The sequence below is a fragment of the Mustela putorius genome, unplaced genomic scaffold (assembly GCF_011764305.1).
Source record: "Mustela putorius furo isolate JIRA1106 unplaced genomic scaffold, ASM1176430v1.1 tig00003911_pilon_pilon_pilon, whole genome shotgun sequence".
Lineage (NCBI taxonomy): Eukaryota > Metazoa > Chordata > Mammalia > Carnivora > Mustelidae > Mustela > Mustela putorius.
In genome coordinates, this window is record NW_025422058.1 from 2,223,371 (window position 1) to 2,236,152 (window position 12,782).

At 34.3% G+C, this 12,782-nt stretch overlaps 1 protein-coding gene across 7 annotated transcripts in view; it reads right to left on the reverse strand.

Moving 5' to 3' along the window:
- Window positions 1-12,782, reverse strand: part of NAV3 (neuron navigator 3) — a 597,791-nt gene that overhangs the window by 217,044 nt on the left and 367,965 nt on the right. For 6 of the 7 annotated variants that reach the window (XM_045069076.1, XM_045069075.1, XM_045069073.1 and 3 more), the window contains exons 6-7: window positions 7,861-7,929; window positions 4,543-4,682 (exon numbers count right to left, since the gene is read on the reverse strand). In XM_045069076.1, coding sequence (XP_044925011.1) covers window positions 4,543-4,682; window positions 7,861-7,929 — 209 coding nt within the window. The remainder of the gene's footprint in view (window positions 1-4,542; window positions 4,683-7,860; window positions 7,930-12,782) is intronic. The other variant, XM_045069074.1, reaches the window with a different exon arrangement.

Sequence of the window (12,782 nt, forward strand, 5' to 3'; positions counted from 1 at the left end):
TTAACAGCGATGTTGTCAAATTCTCAGTATCAATCCTTTTCAATCTATGTTGAGTGTAAAGGAAAGTGAACCTTCCACAGCAGAAGACACTTTCTTAGGACCCAGGAGAACAGAAAGGACATCTCCCTAGTAGATGTACAGGTACAATGTAAGAATCACTTGGAAGAAACAATCAAAAGATGGCAAAATGCCCTCCAGTACCGTGGCACGTTTCTTAGCAACATAAAAAACAACTCTCCGCTACAAACTCTGTCAAGCAACAAGTGTTTACCGAGCATAATTCAGATACTGAATTCCAAGTAAATCTAGCGATATTTACATTCCTAATAATATGAAACTGTGTGGCTTTTTTTAAATATTTAATACCCAAATTTTGTACAACAAGAATGATTTCTTAGGATAAGCTGCTTCAAACATGGAAAGTGTAGATATAAATGAACCAGGGCACTCTTTTCAGTGATCCCTGATTTCCAGGGAACACATATTTAATTTTTCTTTAAAGCATACATCTTGCCCATAATATATAGGCAAACTGATAAATGCTGACATCAGAACATATTACTCGTTGTCAGTATCTGAATGGTAGGTCACCGAGAGAAGAAACTGGAGACTCTCAGAATAAATTCTCCACAAACAGCGATATCCTCACATCACCATTTCTTGTGGAAAAAAAAAAAAAAAAAATCTGTTCCGACATTCTATTTCAGCAGAAGGGTGCCACCCCATGGCCTCTGACTGTAACAACGTTTCTTTTCGGCCTGCAAAGAAGCAGCTATGGTTCCATTCACTGATATTAGAACTCATTTGGTAAAAGGGTGAAATGAACACCCTAGTTCTTGAATTGTATTAGTAACACGATGATATTAGATGGATTTTTCGAAGTGGTAGTTTGTGATTTCTCTATTTCCTTTCATCAGTCACACAACTTGAAAATAATTTAGTTTTACAATGCTATACGGTACAAAGCTACTGTAATTTCAACAGTATGTTTTTTAATAGGGAAATGAAACTGTTTTAATTGTGAATAAATCTTTATTTCCTATCACATGTTCTAGAGATTCTTCAAGTGGTTCATATAACACATCACCCAAGACTTGTTAAAGAAAGTAGAAAGTATATTTCCACGTAGAAGCATTCGGGGAACACACTGCAGACAATGTGGTTAATCCCTCAAGTAAAACATCTTAATTCATTAAATTTATATGTTATACTTTCTAATAACTAAAAAAGGAATAGCAATTGATTAGAATACTCAAGTTAGTACTTTCTGAATTCTCTCATTATAATAGTGTGACATATGAAAACTTTGACTTAGTTTTCACCTTACTTGATCATATCTAGGATATGTACTCAGGCCAGTCTGTGACAGAGATCAGCTTGTCAGTAGAAGAATCTTCTATTTTTATATAGATTGTGCTACCACTATAAATATCCATGTCAAAAAGATTAATAAAACATTCCTATCCAAAAAGACCATTCTAATAGGCTAAAGAGTAAATTATAAATTGTTTTGTGTGTGATGTTTATTATTGTTTTGTTTGCTCTTATAATTTAAGATAATTTTTTAAAGGATTATTTATTTATTTATTTATTTATTTAAGAGAGAGGGAGAGAGTGTGTGTGCACATGTGGCAAAAAGGACAGGGGGAGAGGTAGAGAGAGAAAATCTCAAGCAGACTCCACCTTGAGTGCGGAGCCTGATGTGACATACCATCTCACGACTCTGAGATCATGACCTGATCCGAAATCAGGAGCCAGATGCTTAACCACCTGAGCCACCCAAGTGCCAAGATAATATTTTAGAAATACAAAATAGCATGGTAATTTAGAAACATTGATATTGGTTGTATTGCTAAAGTTGTAACTCCACGTTAATAGAAAATGCCATGTAACAGTCATAGGATGCAGTTTATGCTTCAGTTCTTATCGGCAGTTTTCAGACACTTAATGTCTATATTGGATATATTATAAATATTTCAATTCTATTGAATTTTTAGTTATTTGGGAATTAAAAGTAATGAAAACCCTGATATTTTGCTGTAGATGTGGACCTAAGGAAATCTGCTTTTTTGAATCAAAAACGTTATAATGTATGTTGTCTGTCTCCACCTTGTGGGTATTGTAAAGATGACTACTTCTTAATTTTGTTCATCAGAGAAGTTGAATGGCTATGAAAAAATAGAAATCCTTGTCTACCTTTAGGTTTTTACTTTTAGACACCAGAAATACAGAAAAACTTTTCACATGACCAAAAATTTCGATACATTATGAAACCAAAGTGTTAGATTATCTAAAGCATTTCTTTCTTTTTTTTTTTTTTTTTGTTTCAAATTTGGCCAATTTATTTTTTTTAATTTTTTTTTTTTTAAATTTTTTATTTTTTATAAACATATATTTTTATCCCCAGGGGTACAGGTCTGTGAATCACCAGGTTTACCCACTTCACAGCACTCACCAAAGCACATACCCTCCCCAATGTCCATAATCCCACCCCCTTCTCCCAAATACCCTCCCCCCAGCAACCCTCAGTTTGTTTTGTGAGATTAAGAGTCACTTATGGTTGGTCTCCCTCCCAATCCCATCTTGTTTCATTTATTCTTCTCCTACCCACTTAAGCCTCCATGTTGCATCACCACTTCCTCATATCAGGGAGATCATATGATAGTTGTCTTTCTCTGCTTGACTTATTTCGCTAAGCATGATACGCTCTAGTTCCATCCATGTTGTCGCAAATGGCAAGATTTCATTTCTTTTGATGGCTGCATAGTATTCCATTGTGTATATATACCACATCTTCTTGATCCATTCATCTGTTGATGGACATCTAGGTTCTTTCCATAGTTTGGCTATTGTGGACATTGCTGCTATAAACATTTGGGTGCATGTGCCCCTTTGGATCACTACATTTGTATCTTTAGGGTAAATACCCAATAGTGCAATTGCTGGGTCATAGGGCAGTTCTATTTTCAACATTTTGAGGAACCTCCATGCTGTTTTCCAGAGTGGCTGCACCAGCTTGCATTTATCTAAAGCATTTCTAAATCTCTTTGCCAATGTTATTAGTAGTTCTTGCAAAAATATTACATAATTGTAGAATCCTGCATTTAAACTGGGTATATGAGCAGTCCATCCAGCACATTGTATGTCTAAATGAACTTTCCTTTAGACTTTCATAGCACATACAGACTTTGTATGACACTTCCTAGGAAAGTCACAAACCAAAGAAGAAAGCTTTTGTAAGTGTTGTCTCCCTTTCCCTTAGAAAAAGTATAAGTGTCCAGTAAAATTTCTTAGGTTCCTAAATCAGAGGTGTTATTTTAAATTTCAAAGAAAAACTCCTGACTTCCAATTATACATTATTTTCTTTTCCTCCCACTCCACTCAAGAGCAGAGAATATTCTAGGGATCAAGACACTGCCTCGCCTTCAGAGATTTATGTTCTGTCCAATTCTGTTTTAAAGCAAGAGAAACTTTGACTAAAGTGTCTGATTCATAGATTATCTGTCAATTCATGTCTAAATTAGAGAAGGTTGTTAGATCACATCTTCTGCATGAAACAATTTGAAATGATCTAATTTGAGCAAAAAAGTTCCTACCTGGTTGAATTTGCCAGCTATTCTACTAACTAAGCATGTTTGTTACTTTTGAACTTCTTGTTTTGTTTGTTGCATAGAAAGTTAAATACTATAAAGTGAAGTTAAAGTTCTTTGAAGTTGAAGAAACTACCTCAAAAGCCAGCCACAGGCCTTAGTCCCTCACACAGTCACTGTGCCTACGAGAGTATAGTTTCTTGATTTTCTTATGGTTTAGATGTGAAATGCACAGTCTCTTACATGAACCCATGCTCCACAGTGTAATGTATCAAGCAAGCCACTCATTAAATGTACACTGTGCACAACACAGAGAATTGTGTATCATCTGGTTAAAATATAATTTGCCTTTAACACAGATTTTTACTAAGTGTCTTTTTTCCCCAATGATTTTGTGATCTGGTATTTCTATCCTGTACTCTAATCGAGAAAATAAAATAAACATGGATAATTTGTCTCTTTAGAGAAAACGAAGATCACATTATTTCTGTGTCCTGCTCCTATCAAAGATGAAATACCCATCCCAATTACAACTCAAGTTTTGATTCCCAGAACACTTATGGCATTTATGTCAACTGAAGCTAAAGACTCAAACAAACCTAATACAGATTTATGATTTTATAATAATTGTTCCTAAAACTTAAAAAGATAAAAGGAAATGCTATTTATATGCAACCAGGAGGAAATGTTTTGGGGAAACAGATTTTATGCTCAGGTTTATAATTAACCACTTTAAAATAAATGAGTTTACTCTCTTAAAATATTCTTCAGATAAAAAAAGCCCTGAAGAAAACTGGAATTCAGGAGGGGGCAGTTAGAAAACATGAAACCACACTGATAACAACTCCATTCCAAAAGGCATTAACACTGTTCAAATATTGGACTTAGCATGTAATTTATAAGACCAATGCGTTAGACTTGTGCCATAATGATGTAATAGGCCAACACTTACCTTTTTCATTGCCATTTGCATAATTTGGAGGCTTGTTTTTGTCAATGCTGTTAAAGCTCTGACTTCTCCTATTTAAATTAGAGGCTCCCTGGACTTTGCTGTTGTTGCCTGCTGTTGGCACCCTAGAGGGACCTGGAAGCCTGAAATAATATAAGAAAAATTACATCATTTTTGTATATTACAAAAAGATAAGGGGTAAGAGGTTCTGATCAGGGAAGCCTTAGTGGAAAAAGCACAACATACGATGTTCTAAAATCTGTTTAGTAGAAAATGGTGGTTTAAGTGATAAATAAGCTAAACACAAGAATTTAGAATCTTCAGAGAAATCTTATTTCACTTTTCAATAAACATGCCCTCAAATGATACTAAGAACGTAGAGCAATTAGAAATAAAATAACCTTTAACTAAAAAAGCCATACTTACAACACCTCTGAGGGATGGCACTTTGACTTAAAAATACTATAACAATTACATGAAAAGCAAGGGAAATAACACAAATACTGTGTTCTCGAGGTGTTAATCACCTATTTGCATTTGTTGTTAAGTGGTTCTTATTGATGTATGGGACATTTGTTTTCCTCTTAGATAGCTGTTTCCTAAGTCAACTTGATAATAACAAGAAGAAAAAAGTTACTGAACAAATTGCTAATAGCAAATGCTTATTGCATATCTAAGATAGTAAGCTATTCTGATTCAAGCATGATGCAGAGACCAAAGTAATGAGTTAATTTGTATTTTACAGGTCTGCCTCAAAAAAATTTTTTTTCTTTAACCATTTTGCCAGAAATAAGCTAATTATCTAAACATTAGCTAATTATCTTACAAGTGGGGCCAGCTGATCACAAAGGTGATATGACAAGAAAGGATGCAGGTCTCAGAAGCAGAGAATCTCTGTTAACAGAATGGCAATGTAAAATACACCTACAGGGACAGTGACTTCAGCCAGTCTTTGGGGATGAAAGACAGGACGAGAGGAAATAATAGGCAAACTGTGTTAAAATTAGGGAAAGTTTGACATTAGGTTGTGATCTGCAGTTATTCTATGCAGACTAAAATTAAGTATCAGTGTGGATCATTCCCGTCACTGTTTAAGCAGTCTCCATCTTGAAATTTCAAGTATCAATTATTCATGAACTGTGCCTACAATATACAATCACTGTATTTTACTCTACCCTGTTAACATATTATATATGTACAGTAAGCAATCTGGATAAATTAAGAACTAGTAATTAAGAACAAATATTGGCCTTCTAATTCATATTTAACCAACATGGTACTAAAGGATGTCAGCCTCTTTGCTAGCATTTGCTGCCACCATGTGAATGTCACTGTGTACTGCTCAGATAATTTCTATTTTAAAAGAAACGAAACTCCAGGCCTTATAAATGAAGCACAGAAATTTTTACTGTTCTCTATACTAAGTTTTTAAAATGACAGAGCGTTTATACCTGATATATTTGTGCCCAATATATCACAATTTCAAGATCAGTTGTTACTATTTTCATATTTTAACTCACTTTCATAATTAATATATTATTTCCATAAATTATTAGGAAATCAAACTTTTAACACTCATAGTTATTTTTTAAAATAGTAACAGGTATTGCAACAGGGAATGAACATCAGGAAAACAAAAATTCCAACTTAAAAACAGAAGTGTTGCTTTCTTGGAATAGTTATTAGTTTCAAAATATTGACTGTATTCTGGAGTTTAAATACATATGGCTAATATAGTTCCTTCAGCTATTTTGCCAATTAGAAGCTGTGCCATGTACAAGAATGGAAACTTTTCCAAATGATTCCAGCATTTAACTTTTACTCAGATGGATCTACAGGGTATGTAAGTATAGCACAAAACCACAGACACCAGGAATTTTGAGTACCAATGACTGCACTCTGAAAAATGACTCAATTAATTAATTTGGCCAAATGCCCCACTCATAATAAATCCAAGAACTATCTCTGCAGACACAGCTACAGACTTAGAAAGTTCATTCCAAACTCACACGTATAAACAAATTTTGTCACAGAACTTGCCCTGCTTGCAATGAGACTTGACCTGTTTCTAGAAAGCAATTAAAGTGCATTTTAATCTTTATTGTGACCCATGAAGGCAAGTGATCTTTAGTTCTCAGAAGAACAAATTAAAACAAATTAAAAAATCCATTTGCTCTTCTCATTACCCTAATTTGACAGGCAGCCAGAGCTCCAGATCATTCATCAAAGTAATAAAAAGAGAAATGAGAATGAAGCCAACAAAAGACAGAGAGAGAGAGAGAGAGAGAGAGAAATGTTCTATTAAATTAATGTACTTAAAATATATTTTTATGCATGAGTCTTAGAAGTAGTAATAAAAAACTGTACAAGGCAGGTCACTGTTTTTTTGCACATTTGAATTTACATCATTTTTCCTACTTTAAATTAAATGCCCTTTAAATTTTTCTCTCCAGAATCATTTTAATTACTATGGAAATGAACATAACTTAGAAAACCAAGGCAAGAGAAAAAGCACATACCTCATGTCAAGGCATCATAAGCAGTCCCTGTGGTCAAACACTGCATAATATGATACATTATCAGAGCAGTGATTAGGAAGCCACCAGTGAGGGAGATGTCACATATAATCACATAATAATCAAGGGTGCAAAACACATATGCTGTGGCTTTACTCAGCTGTACCATCATGCCTCTGGCAACTTAACATTTTTTTTTAATAAATCATACACTTTCAATATACATTTATCTATCAGTATTTTCCAAAAAGTACATCATACAATCATTTCCTATAACAGACTGTCTTTAAAATATGTATGTCATAAAGAAGCAAAACTTTATACTATTATACGTAAAGGAACAATCCAGGTTAACTTGGTGACCTGGTGCTAACCTTCCCACAAAAAACTGTCAGTATTTCTCAATTCTGCCTCAAAATGTGCAATAATTAATGTATGCCCATCTCCAAAAACAATTACATTCTTGTCATATAACTTCCAGATTCTGTAACCTGGAAGGAATGGGGCCTTCAAAGTCATGTTTTCCCTGACTTTCTCTAAGCCTAGAAGCTAGACTTCAGCCCAGTCATAACAGTATATATAACAAAACTAAAACAGAAGAAGTCAGAACCCATTTAATGATCTAACACAGACATGCTCATCCCGGAGAATGCATATGGAAATCCACTTGGAGGAATTCAGTCTTCTAAACTTTTCATCCAGAAGTATGTAATTTATGAAAAAAATTTAGTATGATAGGACAAAATATCACTGGGCAGTTACTTTATCATCACTAACAAGCAATAAATTAGAGATATTAACTGACCTAGTAGGCTTTTTTTGACTGGTTGCAATTCCACTGTGATTAGACTGAGTTGCATATCTGGCTGCCAGACTGTATGAGGAGAAACAGAGAAATTGAATTAAAGAGATTCTTTGAACATGGAAAGAAAGCACAACATTACAAGAAAACTATGAGTTAATGAAATGCGATTGGAACATGTATAAGCATGTATAAAGGATAAATTAATTAGAAAATTATGATAATGCAACATATATACTGTGACCTTTGATAAATGAACACACTATGAAACAATGCAGGGCATCCCTTGGAATTAAGTGTGTCATCATTGACTTTAAAATTATGGCCATGTGATAGTGTTCATATTATTTTGAGTAGGATTTCATTTCATAAAGAAATTCAACCTTTGTAAATAACTGGAAAAATTTCAGGAAAGCTGAAGTTTGACTTTACATAATACAATGAGCTCTTTCTCAAAGAGGTTAAAATGAACAGAAAGAGCATGAGAGTCATTATTTTCTATAGTAAACTCTTCAAATCTGCTGCTTTCACTTGAATATTATTTCCAGAACCAAATGACTAAAATATTTAGTTTCTGACAAATGTATTGTTTGATCTCGAGTCCTGGATAGAAAGTTCTAAGGAAACGAACAAAACAAGATGGTTTTCCAAAGAAAGAACTATGTAAAAGTTAAATGGAATAAATTGGAGTCAAATTCTCCAACTGAACAACTGAACAACTATTAATGACAGTTTCTGGGCATTCTTGAGTTGTAGTTCTTAATAATTTTTAAATCAAAATCTTTGATCAAAGACACAAAAGAAAGCATTATTTAAACCAAGTTCCGAAGAGCAGCGAATATTTTACAAACAAAAATGAAATTTTGCACTTAAACTAATTCCTGAATTACCTGAGTGTTCTGAAATTAGTGTTTTGAAGCATACGGTGAGACCCAATTAGATGTGAAACATGTTCACATATCCTGCGATTGGTCATGGATTGATGCCTAAGTGGAGAATCACTTTTCAGGTGAATTTGAGGGAGCACGAAGGCCCTTAAAAAGAGCCTGGACAGAAAGGAATATATCCTCATAGCTAGGAAGCTTTTCAGAACACTTATTTCTCACATTCGATATATATTATTTATTTGCATATAATAAATTCTGTATCCTAACTACATTGGACACTGAGAAAATTCTCCCAACTGCTTCAGTTAACAATGATACCAGAGAATAATGTAAAAATAAAAACCAAAGTGTCTGAATGAAATGAGATATTAATTTAAAATCTAAATTTCAAATACAAGCACCCAAAGTGAAGAAATATTTATTGTGTGTGAACTTCTCAATCTATTTTGTTAATCCAGAGAAAGAGACCTACCTCAAGGTTCACTACTATGCCTTACCCTGTATTCTACAAATTGAACACAAATATTAGCTGGAGAAATGACAATGAAATAATGTACTTTCTTTCAGGGAACAGAAACCATCTCATAGCATTTTCTTGCATGATTTTAAGGAAGTTCAGTAATTTCCAGGATAGAAGTGGGGTAGGGGAAGAAAACCTAGAAAGGTCAACTGACTTGCTAAAATTAGTTTGGTTTTATGGCCCACATGTGTTTTCTAATTTATTATGAGAGAACAATATTCTACACAATGCCTAGATTTTTGTTCCAAATTCTCATAACTTAATCCTTTGAAACTTGGCTTCTGTTCTGCTTCCCTTGCACTAGCGAAACTGTTGCATGAAGAACACAGGACTTTAATTAATTCCACCATACTCCAACATCTTTTATCTGACCCATATTGCTCCCTCTGCCTTTGTGAATCTCTCTCTTTCATAGATGGTAATACCAGTGAGCTCACTTGATTTGTCCATCATTCTCATTCATTTTCTCTTTCCTTCACTGAGTCCTTTTCCTTTATTGAGCTCTTTAAGGCATGATTTTTCATAGGTCCTCTTTCCTCAAACACTTGTATGCATTCTTTCGCTTAGCAATTCATTTTTTACCTCAGACTTTAAGTAAAATCTACTATACACAAGTGTTAATATGTGAGTCACACTCCCAATTGCCAATATCAACTGAGGAAAAGATGTCCACTTCTATGATTTTCAGAGTCACCACTTTAAAACACCATTTTCCTTCTTTTAACCCCTAGTCTTAATCGGATCCTTCCTCTAATTTCTTGATTTCTATTCACAGGATCATCATTTTCTTTAGTCCAATGGGCATGAAACCTCAGTAGTTGACTCTTCTCTTTTTCCTTTTAATTATTGTCAGTAGGTTGTCACTCTGATTCAACCTCTACAAATCCATTTACATTTATGTTCTCTTCCAATTTCCTTTTTTATTGCACTAAATCAAGCCCAGAACACTTCCCACAATGTCTCTGGGTCCTTTTGTTTTTCTTAATCTTCTACCTGGCCCTGTCTCCACACTCAGTAGAAAACCACTATTTTTCCCCCATATTTGCTTGCAATACTATATCCCACATTTCAGACTTACAGTCTAGTCACAGAGTAGGTGAGGTGGTACAGCTCATGCAATTTATTGGTAAAACAGACACAAGAGACATGTAGACACAGCTCTGAGGCAAGACAGGGAAGATAAATAGAATCAGAACACTAATAAACTAGGAATTTTCAAAGTATCTGGATTGAGGATAGCGTATTTTTTCCCTGGAAAGATTGCCAAATGAGACTCCTTCTAGCTAACGGGTGGTAAAAATATCAGAAACAGAAGCACAAAAGAAATGCATATTTTGAGACTTCTTGTGGGTTCTATCAAAAAGTATCTGCTCATTTGATAAAGTAAAATATTGAGAGTGCTTTTTTACTTCCCTAAAATGGAAAACAAGAAAGGAGACTAGAGACAGTCAAATGAATTTTTAAAAATGAAACTCATCTGGTGCTCAATACAAAGAACCAAACTACCAGAACTTTCTAATCGACCTTTATCACAAACTCCATGTAGAACTATAATATCCACTTATTATAAGGAAAGAAAAACTTCTCAATATAAACATATCCTGAATTTTAACTTACACAGTTTTACCAATTGCCAGAACCTTGCTATTCAAAGTATTATCCAAAGACCAACAAAACTGGTATCACCTGGAACTTTTTAGAAATACTGGATCTCAGGTCTCATCCTGGAGTCTCTGCATTTTAACAGGATTCTGATGCATAATAAAATTGAGAAAGCTGTGCTCTACAGAATACCCACAAATATCCAACCTTGGAGGGAAAAAACTTTGTAGTTTCTAAAGTGAAACAGCGTAATCTAAACATCTCAGGAGTCATGCTTCATCATCTATGCTCTAGGGACTCTGGATACTATTGATATCATCCTTTTAGAAATCCTTATCTCACTTAGCTTTTCTAATGCAACAGCTACCTCTGCGGCTACTCCTACTTCCCAAGTAACTGTTGACTCACTCCCACCCACCCCCCCACTTAATTGTTATACTGTTACCATGAGTATTTTCAAAATTGTAATCCTAGGCAACAGCTGATCTACCCCTCTATTCTTTCTATTTCAGATCTACATTCTATACTCAAATCTCAATCCTAAACTCAATCTCTTTCTTAAATATCACCTTGAGATCCCTAAACATTATACCCAGATCACCTAGATTTCTCCCAGATATTCCAAAAACGTTCAAAACAACTCATTTTCCTTCTTTCAAACCATCCTCTCTCTCCAACTTTGCTACATAACTTGACTGTCACCATTTTCTCCACTGAACAATAAGGAGTTGTCTTGATCATTACCTACTGTTTTTCTTCCTCTGTGTCATCTCTCTTACAGACTCTAATAATACGTCTTCACTGGTCTCACTGTTTTCAGTCCATTTTTATTCCCAGACAAATCAAATCATTCCTCTCAGTCAACAGAATGCACTTTCCCAAGGAAAAATGAATGCCAACTGCTTTCTTTGAAATTGCTGTTGACTGATGTTGTCCACAAGATAAAATCCAAGCCCTGTGATTTTGTTTACAATATTTCAGTACGTCCCCTCAGACTCTTACAGCCTCATCCACTCAGCATATTTCCACCCCATGTTCTCCACTGTCACCATACCTCTGCTTCTTGCCTATGGCCTCTGTTCCTGTGGGTCCATGGCTTTTCACATTAGGTTTCCTTCATCTGAAATGCCAGTCCTTCCTTTCCCTGCATTATAAAATCCTACTGCTAGTTCAAAATCCTGCTCAAATCTCGCCTTCTGGTTGAAGCATTTCTCAAGTTTCCCAGAGTTAATTGTCCTCTCCTGGTCCACAAATCTTAATTCTCCTCTAATTATTAGGTTAATATGGGAATTTATCATAAATATCTGCATCCTGAGAAGATTGTTTTATTTACAAGGACAGGAATGATGTTATGTCCACTTCGCATTCTCAGCTCCTTTCATGGGTTTATAATGTGTTCAGTAACTAAATAATTGATTTATATTTACTAACTAGTATTACCAAACAATGATTTATTATATCTCCAACTTTTAAGCAAGGGGGACTGTTTTAAGAAAGGGTTTATCAGAAGTATATTAAAGGAAGAAAAAAAAAGCATTCATCTTCATTGTGTCTTTATTAAGTGATCTGCAGTTTATTTATTTTCTCATTTATTCCTTGTAATAGAGCTACAAAGATGACATCTGTTCCTGACTGGAAATATGAAACCAAAGATATTATATATTAACTTATCTGTATACATTATACATCTTAAAAATAACAGTACTAAAATTTGAACTTTGGTCTGTTAGATTCTATACAATCTTTGCTATGTTCTGCTATACTATCGTTTTTTGTTGCATATTGATAACAAATTGCAGTATTTTAATGCTTCTTTTTCTATTAATTCATTGTCCTGTGGATTTATGAATATCTCCAAGACATAATAAGTCACTATTATTATTATTATTATTTCAATACTGTTATAAAATAGCAAC